General features: G+C 35.0%; 1 protein-coding gene across 1 annotated transcript in view; it reads left to right on the forward strand.

Moving 5' to 3' along the window:
* AP3B1 (adaptor-related protein complex 3, beta 1 subunit) overlaps positions 1-21,356 on the forward strand; it is a 328,165-nt gene that overhangs the window by 84,116 nt on the left and 222,693 nt on the right. Inside the window, 3 exon segments of the mRNA XM_011996198.1 lie at positions 9,701-9,796; positions 10,412-10,572; positions 12,327-12,393. Of these exon segments, the coding sequence (XP_011851588.1) occupies positions 9,701-9,796; positions 10,412-10,572; positions 12,327-12,393 (324 nt within the window).

Consider the following 21,356-nt stretch of genomic DNA (forward strand, 5'->3'; position numbering starts at 1 on the left):
GTACCTGGTATTGGCTTTTTTTTTTTTTTTTTTTTTTGGGACTGTAGTGGCATGAACACAACTATAGCCTTCACTTCCTGGGCTCAAGTGATCCTCCTGACTTAGCCTTCTGAGTAGCTGGGACCACAGGTGTGTGCCACTACTCCTGGCTCATTTAAAAAATATTTTGTAGAGATGACGTCTCCATGTTGCCCAGGCTGGTGTTGAACACTTGGGCTCAGGTGATCCTCCTGCCTTGGCCTCCCAAAGTGCTGGGATTATAGGTGTGAGCCACTGTGCCCAGCCCTTAATTTTTTTCATTAAATAGGAAGTGCATTCTATATTTCAGATAGATGAATTTTTCTATCAAAATGAAATAGTTGTTATAAACTCAATTACACTAAATTGGATAAACCAAAATCAAAACACTTGTATTGTTGTGGCCAGTTTATGAATTAAATTAATACTGGATTTAAATGACTTGATAAACCATACTTTCTTTCTAGAACACCAATTAATGGAAGAAATCTGTGTAGATTGTAGATTTCTTGAGTAAAATCAATTTTACTTACGATTAATTTAGTAGATATTTATTAAACATTATGTGCTTATTGCCATATATAATTCTGAATTGATAATTTTAAGCTACTCTCCCTTTGATAACCTTATGGCCATGCTATCTGAACTTCTACTTTGATATGTTTATTAGTTTTATGGCCTATGGTATAAGAAAGTCCAAATATCTGGAAAAAATCAACATTTAACTTAGAAAAATTATGAGGCATAGGTGAAGCTTGTCTTAATGTTATCAGGAATAGAGTCTCTCAGTAGCAATAGGAATAATTGCTAATATTAAAAAAACCTGTCTGACCTAGGTTATTAGTGCCTTACATAGATCCACTCATTTTACCCTCACAAATAACCCTGTGGGGCTGGTTCTGTCATTACTTGTGTTTTATGTTTGAGGACAAGATGATAGAGAGGTTAAATTAGCTGATCAAGGTCACACAGCCAGTGTGTGGCAGTCAGAATCCAAAGCTAGGCTGCTTGGCTTCAGAACCCATCTTAGCCCATTCAGCGCCATCTTTCCTGTTTGATGATTCCTTCCTCTCTTTTCTTTCTTAATATTATTGACTCCTTATCAATGTCTGGTATTAGCCATCCTTTGGGAGGTACCTGGTATTGGCTTTTTTTTTTTTTTTTTTTTAATGTTTTAGTTATGGGTAGAAATGACCAAGTCCTTAGAAATTGGTGGTAAATTGGCTAGTTCCCTCAGGACTTCTAGTTCTTGTTGTAAACAGAAAATTCCATACTAATTATTGTTCCTTCAGAACTATTTTACTATTCAAATAGTTATCAGTAGGAGAACTTTTCCATTTGTTCATATTTTCCCTTTACAATTAGATTCTGGTATGCTGACTAATGTTCTGTTACAAAAATGTCAATATAAACATAATTATTGGTCTATTTGTTTTGGATTTCTTTCCTTCTTTAAATACCTTGTTTATTTTATTTTTTTGAAACATGCTTAAGCCTTTAATGTTTTGGGAAAATTGACATAAATTTCTTAAAACTTATGTTCAGAAATTGAATGTTTCATTCCTCTCAAGTGCAAAATTCCATTTTTACAAGCACATGCTACTTTAGACACACAGGTGAGTTGTACGTCATCTACCATTAAATGTCAAATGATACCAAAAGTGACCTAGTAAGCAATCAGTGGTTATAGTACAAAAATAATCAAAGGTTTAGTCAATAACTCATGAAGTTTGATGTACTAGTATTGATAAGTTAATTAAACAGATCTGTCTATGTTCTTCCAGCCTACTGGGGCTCTGCTATGATTAGCTTTACAGCAAGGAGTGTTATAACATTGAATGAAAGTAACCGATCAGAGAATGATGTAGTCACGGAGCTTTAACTACTCCCATTTCTGGTCACAGAATGGTTTCAGGGAAGGTAGGCTTTCTTTGCACACCTGCAGCCTGTCAGTGCATAGGCCTCTTGTGGTCAATATTGATTGATTCTTATAACAGAAGTAGAACAAATTTAGTGTTTTGCAACCTTCTGTGATTTAATATTGTTATGCTTTTTGCCATAACAGTCACAGAAATCCTTCTCCAATAGTGAGTAATTATAGCAATGCCTGCTAGCTCAGCTGTGGTTCTGAATGTTTCAGTATTGCCAATATAAACTCTGTGATATATTCTAGAGTTCATAATCCAGTTTTAAAAGCTGGCTGTACTTGGTGAATAAAGGTATTGCTGAGAAATAAATTGTAAGGGGATGAGGGAGAACTGGGCCCATTCTTCCTCAAAACTTTCCAGAGAACTGTAGAGTGAGATCTGAATATAATTAGTAAAGAGAAAGAGTATTTTAAAAGAAAATTTTAAAAAACCAAACCAGCTGTGTTGGTGTGCACCTAGAGTCCCAATTACCAGGGAGGCTGAGGCAGGAGGATCTCTTGAGCCCAGGAGTTTGAGGCCAGCCTGGGCAACAGAGTGAGACCCTATCTCTCTTTAAACACACACCCACACCGCCACCCCCACCCACTGACAAACACACACACACCTCTCCCCACACACCCACATACACCAGAAAAACAACCAAACTAACAAGTTAAAGGCTTTGGAGGGACTCTTTCCAATGACTGTTGTTTTCCTCATAGTATGTTGGTGTCTTTCTATACTTTGCTGTTCAATAAATTATACCCACTGGTGTGGGAAGTTAGATCCTAGATAGAGTACTCTAATGTCTTAATTTTTTTCAGTCTACAGTTGGTCTGGAATGTGATCCAGCTGATGAGTACTGATCTTTTACTGTATGTCAAGCAATGTGATAGGTCCTTGTAATATGCAGGTGAATAAGGAATGGTGGTTGTACTAAATAGTCTCATGTTCACTCCCAGGCAGATGGGAGAAATTACTTAGTTAAATACATATTATGTGTTGATTTGATATATTGAAAGTGTTGTTAATCAATCAATCAACTGCTGATACATCGATATATATTTGATATATTGACTGCTGTTAATCAGTCAACCATGTATTAATTGCTTTCTACCATTGCTGTATTCTTAGGAACTTTAAATCTAGTTGAGGAAAAAGTTATCTATCCTATCCTCAAATAGAGAAGTGCTTCTAAAACTGTGATCTAAGAATTTTAAAAACTTATATTTACACTTAAATATAATCTGAAACATTATAGTTTGAATCATTTGGTTTCCATCTTATAAACTAGTATCATCTATTTTTGGAACCAATTTTTTGTATTCTTGTGTAACATCACTTGGTTCCAAGTCATCATTTAAAGGAACAGTGTTTCACAAATATGTGTATTTTGGGTTTGAAAAATTCTGAAGATTGAGAAGCACTAATTTAAACCAAGAAAGTGTAAAGAGTCTACTTGTGAATATAGATGGAAAGTACATTGATAATAGAGATGGGGATCTATGGAATGAAGTCATTACCACCTTTTACTACAGTTGTAAATTTCTTGTTGGATTTTTTTATAATACTACTACAATGATGTTGTTTTCAAATGAGAAGATGTGCAATTGGGGTTAAAAAAACAGTGATTTAAAGCATTCTTCTTTTATAAATGTATATATTATAAATAAAATATGATTTTTTTCCTGCCTTAAAAGGTAAGAGCCTCTATTAAGGACTTTTTATTCTTAAATGGTTTAATTTACACTAGGTTTTCAGATGCTCTTTGGGGAAGAGTTGTCTCCTCTTTTGTTGGGGTACCTTAATAGACATACCTGAGGACTGCCGTCATAGGCCACAACATGTAGTAGATAGGAACATGCCCGTTTGCATCCTGATTCTGCCACTTGCTAGCTCTGTGACTTTGGGCAAGTTATATAAACCTCTGAGCCTTACTTTCCACATCTTTGAGAGGGGGATAATTGTACCTAGGATAGGTATGAGAATTAAACAAGTAATGTAATGTAGATGTAGGGCCTCACATTTAAATTCTGGCTGGAAAGTTACAGCAGATTGAGGTGAAGAACAAAAGCTGTCGCAGGCAGTTTTCCTTTCATATTCTGTATTTCCTAATTAATGTTAATACTAGCCAGAATGACAAGGATACTTTTAGAAAAGAAAGGCTAGGCTGGGCACGGTGGCTCATGCCTGTAATCCCAGCACTTTGGGAGGCCGAGGTGGGTGGATCATCTGAGGTCAGGAGTTAAAGACCAGCCTGACCAATGTGATGAAACCCCATCTCTACTAAAAATACAAAAATTAGCCGGGCGTGGTGGCATGCACCTGTAATCCCAGCTACTCAGGAGACTGAGACAGGACAATCGCTTGAACCCAGGAGGCGAAGGTTGCGGTGAGCTGAGATCACACCATTGCACTCCAGCCTGGGCAACGAGAGCAAAACGCCGTCTCAAAAAGAAAAGAAAAAGAAAAAGAAAAAAAAAAAACGAAGGCTGAGGAACTTTCCCAGGTGAAAGAAGACTGAGGAGACATGAAAACTTAAATATGTTGCATGATCCCAGATCAGGAAAAATACTATAAATATAGGATGTTATTGAGAAATTCTAAATAGGGATTATTTATTAGATAATAGGATTGCATTGATGTTACATTTCCTGAATTTTGTAATTGTAATGTTAGCAATTGAAAAACATAGATGAAAGCTGCTGGGTGTGGTGGCTCACGCCAGTAATCCCAGCACTTTGGGAGGCCAAGGCGGGTGGATCACTTGAGATCAGGAGTTCATGAGCAGTCTGACCAGCATGGCAAAACCCCGTCTCTACTAAAAATGCAAAAATTAGCTGGGCGTGGTGGCGTGCACCTGTGGTCCCAGCTACTCGGGAGGCTGGGGCAGGAAAATCGTTTGAACCCGGGAGGCAGAGGATGCAGTGAGCTGAGATCGTGCCACTGCACTCCAGCCTAGGAGACAGAACAAGACTCTGTCTGAAAAAAAAAAAAAAAGACAGAATAAAACGTAAATGAAGGCTATATGAGGCCTCAGTGAACTAGTCTTGGAACTTTTCAGTAGGTTGTTTTGAAGGATGATATCTGAAACAAGACTATTGCTTACTATAGCAAGGGACAACTATGCTTTTTAGGCACAGTTTCTCTGGACATAGAGATGGCTGATATTATTGTGGATTATTGGGAAGGACAGTCTTCAGGGATTCATGGACTTTCAGGGTCCTAAGTGGTTTGATATCATCTGTAGATGTGTGGTCATGTGGGTGAGACTGCTCTTGATTGATTGGCACTCAGAGGTGGGTGTATGGGAGTGCAGTTGTTCCTGACTGGCTAACTTTCACAAGCAAGAGGCTGTCACAGATTGGTTGACTTGAGAAAACTTGTTCATTCAGGTGCCTTTTTATTGCTCTGTTGAACAGGTTTAAAACAGTTGTGGCTACGTGTTGCCAAGGCCACAGAAAAAATGCATCTCTCTGAGGAATGTGGGAACTTAAAAATATTACCAATTTGAAATTTTTTTATAATTAAAGAATTTAAAGTATTATAAGAATCACAGCACTATTATTTTGTTTTGAAGGCCATCTGGAAAGATGAGATTCACCCCTGCTGTGAAATACCTTTATTGTTTTATCTGAACCCAAAGTAATTAATATTCCTTTTAAGATAGTATGGAAAGATGTAAAGAGTGAAAGTCACTGGTTAATACCATCGCACAGAGATAGTGACTATTAACATTTTATTGTATAGATTTCTGAATTTTGTGCTTACTTGGCTTGAATCTTAGCTCTTCTATTTAATAGATACAGTACTTTGGTCAACTTGCTTACCCTGTCTGTGTTTCATTTTCTTATCTATAAAGTAAGAATAAATACTTGTTTGTTGAGTTGTGAGGATAAAATGAGTTAATTTAAGTAAGACATTTAGAACAGTGTCTGACATGTAGTTAATGCTACAAATAAGGATTTGCTATTATTACTATATTATGTCCATTCTAAGACATATGTTTGCTATTTTAAAGTTTCTGCAGTTGGGATTTAACTTAACAACTGGTGGTGATTACGATGGGTGGTGTTTTCTGTTCGTTTGTTGTTGTTCTTTCCTTTGTGGCCCATAACATAATGGTATGTTTTACAATTGGTGGTCTATCTTAGACTGCATGAAATACAGTATGTGGGCATCTATTTTTTTTAATACAGAAGTGAGATCATACAATGCATACTGTTTTACACCTTTAAAAAATTTTAGGCCAGGTGCGGTGGCTCACACCTATAATCCCAGCACTTTGGGAGGCCGAGGCAGGTGGATCACCTGAGGTCAGGAGTTCAAGACCAGCCTGGCCAACTTGGTGAAACCCCATCTCTACTAAGAATACAAAAGTTAGCTGGGCGTATTGGTGCGTGCCTGTAATCCCAGCTACTCAGGAAGCTGAGGCAGGAGAATTGCGAATTGCTTGAACCTGGGAGGCGGAGGTTGCGGTGAGCCCTGAGATTGCGCCACTGTACTCCAGCCTTGGTGACAGAGCGAGACTCTGTCTTTAAAAAAAAAAAAAAAAGCCTTTTTCAAGGACGTATTTTCCTTTCTTTCCTTTTCTTTTTTTCAGATGGTGCCTTGCTTTGTCACCCAGGCTGGGGTGCAGTGGCGTGATCTTGGCTTGCTGCAACCTCCGCCTCCCGGGTTCCAGTGATTCTCCTGCCTCGGCCTTCCGAGTAGCTGGGATTACAGGCATGGGCCAGTATGCCCAGCTAAGTTTTTTGTATTTTTAGTAGAGATGGGGTTTCACCATGTTGGCCATGCTGGCCTCCAACTCCTGACCTCAGGTGATCCACAAATCTTGGCCTCCCAAAGTGCTGGGATTACAGGTGTGATCCACCATGCCTGGCCACAAGGACATATTTTCAATGTCCTACAGATTTATTTAATTTTGTATAGTGGATGAATAGTATATTTACATGGATGAACTGTCATTTGTTTACTGTTCATCTACTAGGACTCTTTATTGTTTAATTTTTGCTCTTGTGGAAGATTTTAGTAAGTGGAACCTGGGGACGCGGGATAACTTAGGATAACCTGAGTGGAGATTGAGAGAAAAGTGCAAGTTATATTTGGGGCTGTTTCTGTTTGACTATAAAAGGAGGTTTCGAACAGATTATAAACTGTATTAAGTACTAGGTTAAGAGCTTTAGATTTTGTTTTAAGGTTTTGTGGAGCCATTCAACATTGAAGAGTAATTGGCAAAAAGATTTTCATTTCATTTATAACTCAGTCCATATAGTATAGATTAATGGATTGATATAAACTTAAAATGGTTGTGTTTAACATTTTTATCAATGATGAAGATGTACAAAGTTTGTTTTCTCATTAAGTTTTCATTTGTACTTATGAATTGAGAAATAGGTTGGATTATGAAATTATCATATCAAATTATCTTAACAGGGTGCCAAGATGCGTTGAATCTAAATCGTTGACAATTTCTTTAGATAAATGGAAGATTTTGCCTTTCATTTAAAGGAATTTTTTAAAAATTCCATGAGGATAGTTTGATTTTGATTTGGTCAGCAGTACATTTGGAAAAGGTGTATGGTTTTAATGAAGAATTAGTTGTATTGGTGGAAGTACCTCATCTGGAGCAAGTTCTTGTCTAGTTCGCTCTGTTTAGACTTTATTTGCAGTTTATAGTACCACGCTGAAAAAAATTGGAGTGAGTTTAGGAAGGAGCAAACAGGATGGCAGAGGAACTTAAAGCTGTTATGTTTCATGAGAAATTAGGGTACAAGGAAGGAAGGTCATGGCAGTTGTCTCTAAAGTAGTCCAGATTGATCAGTATGACTCGAAATACGATCCAGTATAGTACTGTTTTTATATTTCCAGCACCAATTCCAGTGATCGCCAACTTTTTTCCTCATTTCCTGTGTTCTTTGAGTATATAAATTAAAAAAAAATTTTTTTTTTTAATTTTTAAAATTTTTGAGACAGAGTCTCTGTCTAGTTGCCCAGGCTGGAGTGCAGTGGCAAATCCTGCCTCACTGTAGCTTTGACCTCCCGGGCTCAGGTGACTCTTCCATCTCAGCCTCCCAAGTATCTGGGACTACAGGCACATGCCACCATGCCTGGCTAATTTTTTTTTTTTTTTTTTTTTTTAACTAGAGATGGGATTTCACCATGTTGCCCAGGCTGGTCTTGAAGTCCTGGACTCAGGCAGTCTGCCTGCCTCAGCATCCCAAAGTGCTGGGATTACAGGCGTGAGCCACTGTGCCTGGCTAAGTACATACCTTTTAGGTATATACTATGCTGGTATCTTTGAAGGATAATCAGGAATGTGAAGATATTTGAGAAGGTAGATACAGGTTATAAATAGTGCTAGAAGGAAGCAATGGATACATTTCAACTCAAATTCTAGTTTTTGTTTTTTTCTGTTCATAATTTTGTGTAAACTTAGTGATTAAATTGCCTGTAAAAATTGTTTTCAAGACTGGGCACAATGGCTCATGCCTGTAACCCCTGTGCTTTGAGAGGCTGAGGTGGGAGGACGAGTTAAACCTAGGAGTTCGAGACCAGCCTGGGTAGGCAACACAGGGAGACCCTGTCTCTATAAAATACTAAAAAAAAATCCGGGTGTGGTGATGCAAGCCTGTAGTTCCAGTTACTGGAGAGGCTGAGGTGGGAGGATGGCATGAGGCCAGGAGGTTCAGGCTGCAGTGAGCCGTGATTGTGCTATTGCACTGCACCCTGTGCGACAAAGCAAGACAGTGTCTCAGAAAAAAATCAAAAACCAAAAAACTGTTTTCAGAACACACATCCAGTCTTTCTGAATTTTTATTACGTTAAATTGGTATTAATAGTCACACATTATTCTTACTGGACTGAAAATATCATGTAATGCATGTTGAAATGTGAGTATTACCATAAAAATCAGAGTTAGGGCTCTGGACTCTTTTAACAGATGAGGAAACAAGTTCCCGTAACATATAGTTAGTGGTCGGGGCCTAAATTCTTTCTTATTATTTTTTAAAGAGCTAGGGTCTCTCTATGTTGCCCAGGGTGGCCTCTAAGTCCTGGACTCAAGTGATCCTCCTGCCTCAGCCTCCTGCATAGCTGGGACTACAAGTGTGCACACCATGCCTAGCTTCTTTCTTTTATTTTCATCCCTCATTTTGAAAATATTTATACAATTTAGTTAATATTCTTTTTTTTTTTTTTTTTTGAGACGGAGTCTCGCTCTGTCGCCCAGGCTGGGGTGCAGTGGCCAGATCTCAGCTCACTGCAAGCTCCGCCTCCCGGGTTTACACCATTCTCCTGGCTCAGCCTCCCAAGCAGCTGGGACTACAGGCGCCCGCCACCTCACCTGGCTAGTTTTTTGTATTTTGTAGTAGAGATGGGGTTTCACCGTGTTAGCCAGGATGGTCTCGATCTCCTGACCTCGTGATCCACCAGTCTTGGCCTCCCAAAGTGCTGGGATTACAGGCTTGAGCCACCGCGCCCGACCTAGTTAATATTCTTATAGGAGATCTGCTGAGGGATTTTTAATTCCCTTCAAGAGGTAGGGGCACTTTTATAGGCTATTGCTATTGTGGACTGGACTATTAAAATGATTACTTTAAAGACTTTTTCTGTTGCTACTTATTATCCCACAAAATATTATTTTTATTTTACAATCTAAGATGTGACCAGATTCAGTTATTTACTTGAGAAAAACTGAGCATGGATTTTGGTATAGCAAATACTGAGTTTTAAATTTTCACTCTGGCTACAAATAAATGATTGTTTTTTAACAGATCAAGAAGTTGGTATATGTTTACCTGGTTCGATATGCTGAAGAACAGCAGGATCTTGCCCTCCTGTCCATAAGCACTTTTCAGCGAGCTCTGAAGGTAAATATGGAGTGGGTAGACAAATAGCTACAAGGTTTCTGCAGAGTTGAAAGTGTGTCATTTAAAGAAGTGGAGCAATAATCCACTAAATAGCACAGTAGTGTCTTCAAAGAGTTAAAGGCCTCCTATAGTGCCTACTCAATACACTTAGAAAATAATTTATACAACCAACTGAAACCTTGCTGTATATGTTGCAGCTTCTGTATGTTTGTTTATATTCAATATAATTATTTTCATGCTTCAAAGAACTGTTTATCATTATACTAGTTGTTGAAAGTGTGCGAAGGGGGTTATCAGACATTTTTAAACATGAAATTGATGACCTGCAGCATTTTATTATTATTTAAGTATAATAACCCAGCATACTTAGTAATAAATGACCAACTAGAATTATAACTATTACTTTTATTTAAAACATTATTAAAGAAGTAAACATTTATTTATTTCTGTCTTTTTTTTCCCCTTCCCATATACTAGTTGTTCATTTTAAATTAAGTAGCTTTCTTTTGCTATTGTTCTGTAACACCCTTTAAGCACCTATTAACTACATCTTAAAGATGTCTTTGAAATATTGTAAAGTTGAAAATTTGGTGAATATTTTTGCACTGTTTTTAGGACCCAAACCAACTAATTCGTGCAAGTGCTTTGAGAGTTCTGTCAAGTATTAGAGTGCCAATTATTGTACCTATCATGATGCTTGCTATTAAGGAAGCTTCTGCTGACTTATCACCATATGTTAGGAAGAATGCAGCCCATGCAATACAAAAATTATACAGGTAGGTGCATTGTTAACAATATACGAAAGATCTCTAATGTTACATGGAATGTTGTAGACCACAGAGGCTTATTTTAGTAGCTCTTTTAGCTAGCCCATTCTTATACTAAGTAAATCCAGTGACCGTATGATGGTATTTTCCCGGCTGCAAACGTTCCTTACACATCTTTAATTTTGTTTTGGCTGTAGAGATGCTATGCAGGTTTTTATTTGTGAGGCTGTTAGAGCCTGTGATAATTTATAGATTTTACAACTTAAGAATAATCAGAATTTGAATTCTCATCTGTATAGTCTATCTCATGTACACATATGCTTGTATTATTAGAAAATTGAGATTTTGTTTTTCCTGTTTACGGTAGAATCTTAAGCGTGTGATCCTCTCAACTCACTTATATTTGTTTTCCCTTCTATCGTTGTTCCTGCTGCTCCCTTCCTTGTCTAATTCTTTTCCAGAGCTATTTTATTAAGTAATTTAAAAAAGTGTAGTGATTTGAAATATAGTGCTATGCCATATCTGTGTGATATTTTAGAAATGTTACGCAATATTGCACAATGCCCTGATCTCTGTGGAAAATTTACTGTCCAAATAGAATTATCTACAACAATTTGGTATTATTTTCGGCTGTCATTTATTCCTCAAGCTTTTTGAGACTCTCTTCTGTTTCTGATGTTGTATTCACAGTATCATGCTAGGTGTATTTAGATGTATGAAAACAGTAGAGGATGTGGCACTTAATTATGAATAGCATATCATGTATTTGCAGAAGAAAATCAAAGACATGCCATAATTAAAGGCAATCTATAACTGAATAAGATATTAGCACTTGATATATATGTATATACAAAGGTACACTAGCAATGTCTTTGATAGGACAGGGACCTATCATATTTTGTTACCAGAAAGTAAAGATGTAATGAGATGGGTTTGGTAGTGAAATACTGCTTTGAGAAGGAAGACTTAAGCTGAAATTTGAAAGAATTAAAAAGTTTGTCCAGATAATTATAATGCTTAATAATAAATATATGTGTTTGTAAAAAGTGAAAACTTTTTTTCCTGTGTTAACTGTCAGACAAAGTTTTATCATGCTTCTCACTCACCTTTTCTCCTTATAAACTTATGGGATAAGATGCATGCTCACTGTAATGATTTAGAAGTCCTATCACTGGGCTCCAGTATATTTCAGCCTCAATGCTTGCCTCTCCTTGCCTTGAGCTTATGGTCTGTTAGTATTCTATCTCAAATGTTTTAATCTTATTACTACCTCTTATTTTTCTTAGTTTTAGTTGGCAGATATGCATGTCTCTATCTGTGAACTAGTATGATATAAAATTCTTATTTGGAAATTCTCCATATTTGTTTTTGGCAAGTATGTATCCATAGTAAAATAATGACTGCTGTCTTGTTATTTTTTTCCTCCCATTTGAAAAAAGAGTTTGTGGTTTTATCTACTTAGTTACTTTCTTGAAAGTTTCCAACTCTTTTAGAAGTGAACTTATTCTTTCAGTACTTTCTTAACTAAACCATTGATATCTGGTTTAGTTCATATGAACAATATTAGAGGGAAAGATTAGGACACATTCATGAGAAAAACCATCCCATTTTACGTTGTTTGTTTTTTCTTTATTTCTAACGTATAATAATTCTTGCTCTCCTTTCCCTCTTTAAAAGTTTCTCAACATCCTTGAATTGGTGAGCTTGTTTAAAGCTAGAATTAAAGGGAAAAAATTAATATAAGTTCTTTTTATACTTTTTAGCCTTGATCCAGAGCAGAAGGAAATGTTAATTGAAGTAATTGAAAAACTTCTGAAAGATAAAAGCACAGTAAGTAATGTCTTTTTATGTCTTTGAAGTAAAAATGTGCTTTATTTATGTAGTATCATTTACCATTATATATTTTATATAGTTATATTTATTGATTTCAAAATGGTATAAATATTAATGGCACACAGGCCTATTTTTGAAGAACAAAAATTTTCATGTAATGAGAAAGATTGCATTTGGAATTTTAGATCATTAAGTGTTTCTTCATCAGAATCTGAAAAAAGGCAAGTTGGGAAAAAAATATTTTTGTTTAACCTGTGGCTAAGTGGTTAACATGGTAAGATCAAGGAATAGAGGTGACTCATGGGGGATGTGAGTTACTAGTGTATTAGTATCTTAGATGGGGCTTTTGTACCCACTTTTTATGTTTTGAAACTACTGAGGAAAAGGATTCCAGGTCATCTTAGGATGCTATCATCAGGGAGTATGTGCTATCTATGCATAGCAGCTATCTAATATAGTAGGCACTAGCCCCATGTAGCTGTAGCTATTGGTTTATGGCTTAGCATTTGATCTATCCTGGATGTTCAATAAACATTTGATTAGAATGTGTATTCTGCTGTTGTTGAGTGGAGTGTTCTATAGACATCTGTTTTATCAGACATCTGTTTTTTAGTGTTGTTCAAATCTTCTACTTTGCTGATCTTATGCCTACTTGTTCTATTCATTATTGAAAATAGGGTATTGAAGTCTCTTTAATTCTGTCAGTGTTTACTTCATCTATTTAGGAGCTTGGATGTTTGGTGCATATATGTTTATAATTTTTTTAATCTTCCTTTTGTCATTGTAAAATGTTCCTCATCTCTAGTAACAGTTTTTGTTTTAATGTCTGTTTTGCCTGCTATTCTAGCTTTTTTATGGTTTCTGTTTCCATTATATATCTTTTTCCATCCTTTTACTTTCAGCCTGTTTATATTTTTGCGTCTAAAGTATGTCTCCATAGACAGCGCGTAGTTGGCTCTTGTCTTTTTATCTGATCTGCCAATGTGTGCCTGTAACTGGAATGTTCAATCCATTCACACTTAATGTTGTTATTAATATAGTTGAATTTGAAGCTCTCATTTTACTTGCTTTTATATGTTTCATGCCTTTTTGTTCCTCATTTCTCCTTTACAGCTTTTTCTTAGATTAAGTGAATATGTTCTAGTGAACATTTTAATTCTTTTCATGATTTTTTTCACTATGTATTTTTGAAAATATTGTCTTACACTTGGAGATTATACTTCTAGTTTCTTTCCTAGACCATTTAGTAAATATCTGTTAGTCTGTAGTATAGCAGAAATCATTATTGCATTTCTTCTATGCATAGTTGGCATGACGTAGGAGGTAACCAAATATAGATTGATTATAAATGAAAACAGAGAAAAGCAATTTGATTCCTTTTTGTCTTCTGTATGACAGGCATGCTATCTGCCAGATATGAAGTCAATATTATTAATATTATGGTTAACTTGATTTTAATAATTTAAAAAAATACTTAGTTTTTTTTCTATTATAAGTGCAGGAGATTGAGTAAGTACCATGGAGAACAGTAAGATTTACAAGAAGCAGATCTCTCATTTTAATGAGGTTTACCATCATTTCTGCTACATTATAGACTATGAGAAATTCATTGGGTGGCCTGGGAATGAACTCTGTCTGTATAATATGTGCATGTCTTCCCAGACAGGATACAGCATATCATAGGTAAAAACAGCAGCGTTTGAATCAGGTAGAACTGGCTTAATGTCTGAGCATCTGCCACATAGTATATGTACCAATTCTTTAAGAGTTTTATTCTCCAGATTTGTAGGGTTTGTAATATTTAATTTATAAATTTACTGTTTGTGTTGAAAGAAAGAACTATTGTATATAAAACCCTCAGCACAGTTCCTAACACCAACCACATAGGATGTTGTTAAAAATTCCAAATAAGAAATAAGTACTCAAAAAGGAATGTAAAGAATACAATATCTGTGTAAAATTGAAATGTCTCTTTCCAAAATACACTAGAAAGAAAAATATTGAATACTTGTTCATTGCAAGTATTTAATATTTGTTGAATGACTGTTGAATTAATTTGTTACATTCTTGGTAACAGTAATTAAGTGTGTAGTATTGTTTTTAATGTCTCCCCCACCCCCATGCAGTGGTTTCATGCTCAGTGTTCATAGGTAGATTCTTTGGGGGCTTTGGTGGCCTACCCTTTGTGAGGCACTCGTTTTTCCTAAAGTATAATATACTATATGTTTATTTTTTAAAAATTTAATACATATTTCTTTTTCTGTCTATAGTAAAAAAACAAAGTTTTTACTGACACCTGTAATTCTGGTGGTATAGCACAGAGTTCCTTCTAGCCTCTTTCCTTTTTATATTTGTAACTTCCTATTCAACTTTAAGAAATGTGGCTCTGGCCAGGCACCGTGGTTCTTGCCTGTAATCCTAGCACTTTGGGAGGCCAAGGTGGATGGATTCCTTGAGCCCAGGAGTTCGAGACCATCCTGGGCAACATGGTGAAACCCTGTTTCTACAAAAAAAAAAAAAAAAAAAGAAGAAAAAACAAAAAAGAAAACAAGAACCGCGACTTCTATTTCCACAATCTATTTACATTTTTACTGAGTCCCAGAATGCAGAGAAACTATTGCTTCAGAATTGCTAGTACTATATCTCTGTGGGGTATACAGTAGCATGGGGCCTAATAATTAGAGTTAACTATTTGTTTAGAGTTGTTTTTGTCTTTAGTCTTTTTTTTTTTTAATGCTATGGTAAATCAAAATTGCTTCAATTATTTATATCTTTGAACTCATTATGTTGGTATGTAAGAAAGCTATTGGTTTTTTTTGAATGATAAATTTTATATTCTTTTTTACTGAATTCTATTGTTTGAGTTAATTTCCTCATTCATCCTCCTTGGGGGTTTTTTGTTTTTTGTTTTTTTTTGGGTTTTTTTTGCATGACAAAGGGTCTTTGCTTTTAAATGATTATTAGTACACCAAGTAGTAACATGTAACAAGTTCTTGAATTCTGTTCTCTTTGATTAAGTAACTAAAAGTGGTCCAAACAATTAATATTATGGTTAACTTCATTGTTCTAACCACTAGCAGGAATGGACTACCAGATGTCACAGAAGAAGGCCAAGACTTCACCCCTCTTCTGCCTAAACTACTTCTGGATGGTTCTCTTCTACTGGGTCTCCTCTACTTTAGTGCTGCAGCTGCCTTGGGATCCCAGGGCAGCAGCCTCCTTGGCCTTGAACTCTTTCTCCCTTTGCAGGCAATATTATTCAATTTCACCTTGAGCTGCTGCTTTGGTCTGCTTCTGCCTCCGTTTCTTTCACTGCAGGTCTCAGACACCCTTTTCAGCAACCTGCAGCAGCTGCTGGATCCCCTGAGACTGACTGGCCATGACAGCGCCAACTCTGAGGCAGAAGCAAGCGGCCTAAATCTTTTTTTTTTTTTTTTTTTAAATTAGAGAATGAATCAGATCTGCAAATAGAGATGTTTTACTTCCTTTTTTTCAGTTCCTAGAACTCTAATTTCTCTTGTCTAATTATATTGTTTAGTGCCATCACTGCAGTTGCATTCAATAGTAGTGGAGATGGTGGGCATTCCATCACTGCAGTTGTGTTCAATACTAGTGAAGATGGTGGGTATTCTTGCCTTGTTTCAGGCTAAAGGAAATGCTTACATTGTATTTGCATTAAGAAAGATGCCTGGCCCTGAAGATTTTATCTTTGAAATATAGTACTTTTGCAAGGTGCTTCAGGATTTCTTGATATGGGTCAATTGTTTTGCCTTGGTACTCATTGAGTCCTTTTAGAATGTAGATTCAGAATTTATATTATCTCTAGCAAAGTGGTTTTTTTTTTAAAGATTATAATTTTAAATATTAACTGTTATTTCTTTTCTTCTTCAGGGATTCCTATTTTATGCACATTGGATCTTCTTTGCCTGTTTTACATTCCAGCCATTGTATCTCTAAACATCTTTACTTCTTTCTTTATCTCATTTTTATTTTTTTGGTTCTTTTTCTACCTTTAATATCCCTTTTTAAATTTTCATTCAGTAATTTTATTCGAAGGACACCTTGCAATTTAGTCTTCATGCCTGATTATTTTTGCCATCTTGATTTCTTTCCTGGTGTCACTCAATCCTGAGTTCTTTTGTTAATTTATGATAACTTTAAAACATTTATAATTTATATTTATATTTCCTATTTTCAAACGCTTCTTTTGAGGGCATTTAATTCATTTTGAAGTGTTGTGTTGTTTCCTTTTGTTTCATCATTTATATTTCTTTGTCAGTAATTTTAACCAGTTGAATTGTTTTGATTTTCATTTTCTGTTTTTAGTACTTACAGATTACTTGCATCTTTTTATTTCTTTGGACAGGATTGGTGATTTGATTTTGAGGTAGCTTGCAAGATTCCTAGTACAAGAGTACCTTCTCTGTTAGAATTGCAAAGTATGTTTTCTTTGTAGATGGCCTTTTGGTGGGAGGATATGCATGCATAGGACCAGTATATGTTCCCAGACTATTTTGAGATATATTTTATAGCAGCCTAAATTTTTCTCTCTTCTTTTCTTTTCTTTTTTAGGCAGGGTCTTACTCTGTCACTCAGGGCTGGAGTGCAGTGGTGTGATCATGGCTCACTGCAGCCTCGACCTCCCCAGCACAAGCAATCCTCCTGTCCCAGCCTCCTGAGTAAATGGGACTATAGACATGCACCACCATGCCCAGCTAATTAAAAAAATTTTTTTGTAAAGATAGGGTCCCATTGTGTTGCCCAGGCTGGTCATGAACTCCTGGGCTCAAGTGATCTCACTTTGGTCATGCGAAGTGTTGGGATTACAGGCATGAGCCTCTGCACCTAGCCCCTCTTATTTCTTTTTTCCTGTTATTTCACAGTTTCCAAAGGACTGCTCTCCCCTTACTTTTTTTTTTTTTTAAGCTAATTTTCTCCATGAAACTTTCCCTTTCTACACAGCCTCATTGAGTCATCCTCTCTTTCAAGTCTTTTCGTTATAGTCTGCTCTGATCTACCAAGAATCTTTTCCAGTATTTTCACACTTAGGATGTTCTTTCTCTTTCCGTTGTTGATTTTCGTTTACTTTTAGGCCCACCATTAACTTCTGCTTGCCTTGTTCTAGGCATTTTTTTTCTATACTGTTGTAGGTCTTTGAGAAGGTTTGTGATACAAGCATGAAAATAGTTATCTGGAATTTAGGGTTTATATTTCTACTTATATATAATTTGAGGTTTAAAGATTCTCTGTTTTGAAGTTAGGCTTAAAGCATAGGTTTTGGTCCTTTGTTTTTTTTTTTTTTTTTTTTTTGGATTTGGGTTGGGAGAGTCAGACATACTTAGGCACCATTAACTTGTCTACCCAGTATTTAAATTAGCTGTATTTTGAGAATGTTTTCTGTTAATTTTTTCTTTTGTGTGATTATAATCCATTGTAGAAAGGTTAAAAATATTCTACACAGTTATTTGTGGATCATATCTTAATTATTACCTTTTTTTGGACACATGTAATTCTTTATTGGAGGAAGACAGGTACATTTTTCCCCTGCCCCCCACCACCAAATTTTTAATGTCAGCATTGGCATTTAAAATCAATAGAGGATCAAAAATCACTTTCATTTTAAAAATCTCCCAATTAAGTGTACCAGGTCTAATTTATTTCCACATTTTGAAAAGGAATTTATTTGTTGCCAGCAGCAGTTTTTTGGGATCATTATTACGATGATGACATTGGTGTTGCTGCTGATACATATACATTTGAAAGATGTTGATCTATTAAACTTTCTTCATTTAACCTCTGTTGATTTTGAGGCATACCATCTGTTGCTTCTTTTAGGCTAGAGGATATTTTTTTCAATTGAGATCTCAAAGAAAATTAGTTCCATAATTCTAATTTTAAGGAAAGGCGGAGTTATAAACATATTAAAATATAATAGAATGGCTTTTCTCTTTTACTAAAAACCAGTATGTGTCATATGAATAGTTTTTTCCTAAAAATAGAATATTTTAGTGTAATTTAGGTAAAAGATATTACAGAAACCTTACAACTGTAGTCAGTGGACCTAAAAGGGGGCATCTGATCTATATTCTGTCATCTCCAATCAACTGTTACCATTTTTCTTTATATAATTTTTTATTGTTTATTCTTAAATTTTATACCATTTTCATCTACCTTCTCAACACGTCCTAAACACTTTCCTACTTTACTACAAGCCTTTTCTAATGTTCACATATGAATTCATTTTTAAAATTAATAATACTTTCTCTTGGTTTTCTTTAAAATGTAGCAATCCATAGTTGTTGACATTACTTTCTTCATTACTTTAGAAGCAGAGTGGTATTTATTTCCTTTTCCTTTCAAGTTAATCCTAAAGAAATCCTTTTGATAGCATTTAACTTTCTAATAGAAAACAGAGTTTCTTAGGAAAACAAATTAGGTCAGTGCCTGCTGAAACACTGATTTATTTATATATTTTTGAGGACATAAAATTTCCTCTTTTTAGTTTTTGCTCCAAAATTATGTTTAATGAATAGATTGGTAGTTTATAGCTAAACTGTAGGGGTAAGACACAATTTTATAAGTTATTGATTTAATGTTCATAAAAGCCCCACTGTTATGTGCAAAAAACACACCCCTGAGTTTGTGCAGATGTTTTATTGTGATAGATCTATTATCCAGCTATTAGAAGATAAATGACTGATCTTTCCCATTTTCCATGCCTCAAGAAAATTGAAATAAGAAGGGGAATATCATCTGGGCTGTATGATTAGGAAAGGTTGGATAGCCATTAATTTAAGGGAAGAAAATCTTGGCAGCATTGGCCAACTTATACCATATTATCAATCAAACCTTGATGCACTTCTTGTGATGACCCAGCACTCTCAGGTTTTTGCAATGTTAATTAGAATTCATGACAAAATAGATGCAAGGAAACGTTTTGTACCCTTCATAATTTTATAGAAAATTTATTGTTATTAGAGAAACCATTTGCTTAGTGTGATTTTTTTCATTACCAGCTTGTCAACTAGCATAGATAATCTAGAGAAAATATGAACTCCATAGATGGGGTGTCACTTTTGTTGATGGTTCATGTAGTTTACCTTGGAGCACAGCTAATGGCTGAAGTTCATAGCAACAGCACAGAAAAACGTGGCAACCAAGGGAAGATAAATGAACCATGTTTATTGCTTTAATATAAAAAATACATAAATGGAAAACTGCATTTGAATTTGATGAGCTCATTGCTAGTTTTGTTGGAGTGATTTATTTTTTCCCTTATATGAAAAGCTACTATTGACACAGTGAGATGGAAATTAACTGTCTGTTTTTTGGAAACCAATATTTTTGGTTTTAAAATCTGAGTAGATCATTTAATTTTAATTCTGAATGTTTTATAGAATATTGAACATTTAATAAACCAAAATTATTAATTTTCCTTGCATTGTTTAGCCCAGGGTCAGATTGTTAAAAATACATGATTAAGTATCTAAAATGGTCAGTTTTATTTTGTAAAGGTACTCTCTTTATATGCTTTTTAATTATTTTGATGTTTTCTTAAACTTTATTTGTATCTGTTTAATTAATGATATTTGTTAGTACCTTAGAAGGTGTTAGTACGTTAGAATTATTGTGTACATGTAGCTCTTGGTTTAATGAATTTAATATTGTGTGGTAGCTGATTTTCCATTTAATTTTCCATTTAATTAGTGTCAAAACACATTTGGAAGAAAATAATTGCTAAGACAGAATAACTTGATTTTACGTAGTATTTTAAAAAGTGAAACTGTGAATTACCTGTTCAGTTTCATGGATCATTTTATCCTAGGTACTATCCTTTATTTTTGCACTTTAATACCTTTTACCAATTGATCTTGATATTAATATAAGGTTGATAATACATAGGGATGTTTATATCTCACAGTGAGTTATTCTAGAGTTTAATGTCATAAACTTAGTTGTTGTAAGATATTTTAAAATGGTACTAATTGTCACTTTATAGAAATGTAATTATCACAAAATATAATTTCTAAAGAAATTATGTCTTTTGCAGAAGACATCAAAATGTGATTGAAAACATGGGCTTAACTTCCTTGCCATATGTGTAACAAATAGAAAATTATATGTATAATGCATTTTTATATAGTTCACACAAATAATCAATTCTGTGCTTTTTCGATTGAGGTGCATACATGCTGGGACCAGCAGGCACCAGTACATGGGTAGGGCTGGAGTCAATAAATGCAGCTTCACGTTTATACTGATTGGTAATTCATAAAATCCCCACAGGACTTGAAACTTGTTTAGCATAATAGCGAGTCTATATTCTGAGCTGTTTTCTTTCAATTGTATTGTTGGTTGCATATTAATAAACTAAATGTCAGCCAAGTAGAGGGACAAACACTCAAAATATGAATATCATTGTATCTAATATTTTTCAAAAAGTACCATTTCAGTAAGTTATATTTCTATTTAATTGCTTATTTTAAGCCATTGGGGAAATTTTAGACACTAAAATGAAGATCCCTAGTGTTCAGATAGAATATGGTATTAATTTGTTTTTCAAAACTGTATTATATTGTGGGCTAACTGCACATATATCATTTGTACATATATAGAAGTATTTGTGTAATATATATTCTGCTTAGTTTGTATCTTTAGAGTAAAGGAATCTTAATGTTACCACTTTGTAAAGGCATCACAGTTCAGAAACTAACATTATGATTCATTAATTGGTCTTGGAAAAGCCGCCTTTTGTTGGTAATATATTATTACAACTTATACACATTGTTATAAAAGTATTAAGAGCCCAGGTGATGTTCTAAAATTTCAGCCAGTGTGTTTTCTTTGTAAATAAATTATATTGGGTAAAAACTGGTGGATTAAGATGTATATGATTTGAAAGTGTTCTTCTGTTAAAAAATGTTTATGAATTTCTCATATACTTTTTAACGTAAGTTCAT

The sequence above is a fragment of the Mandrillus leucophaeus genome, unplaced genomic scaffold (genome assembly GCF_000951045.1).
Source record: "Mandrillus leucophaeus isolate KB7577 unplaced genomic scaffold, Mleu.le_1.0 Scaffold114, whole genome shotgun sequence".
In the NCBI taxonomy this organism is placed as follows: domain Eukaryota; kingdom Metazoa; phylum Chordata; class Mammalia; order Primates; family Cercopithecidae; genus Mandrillus; species Mandrillus leucophaeus.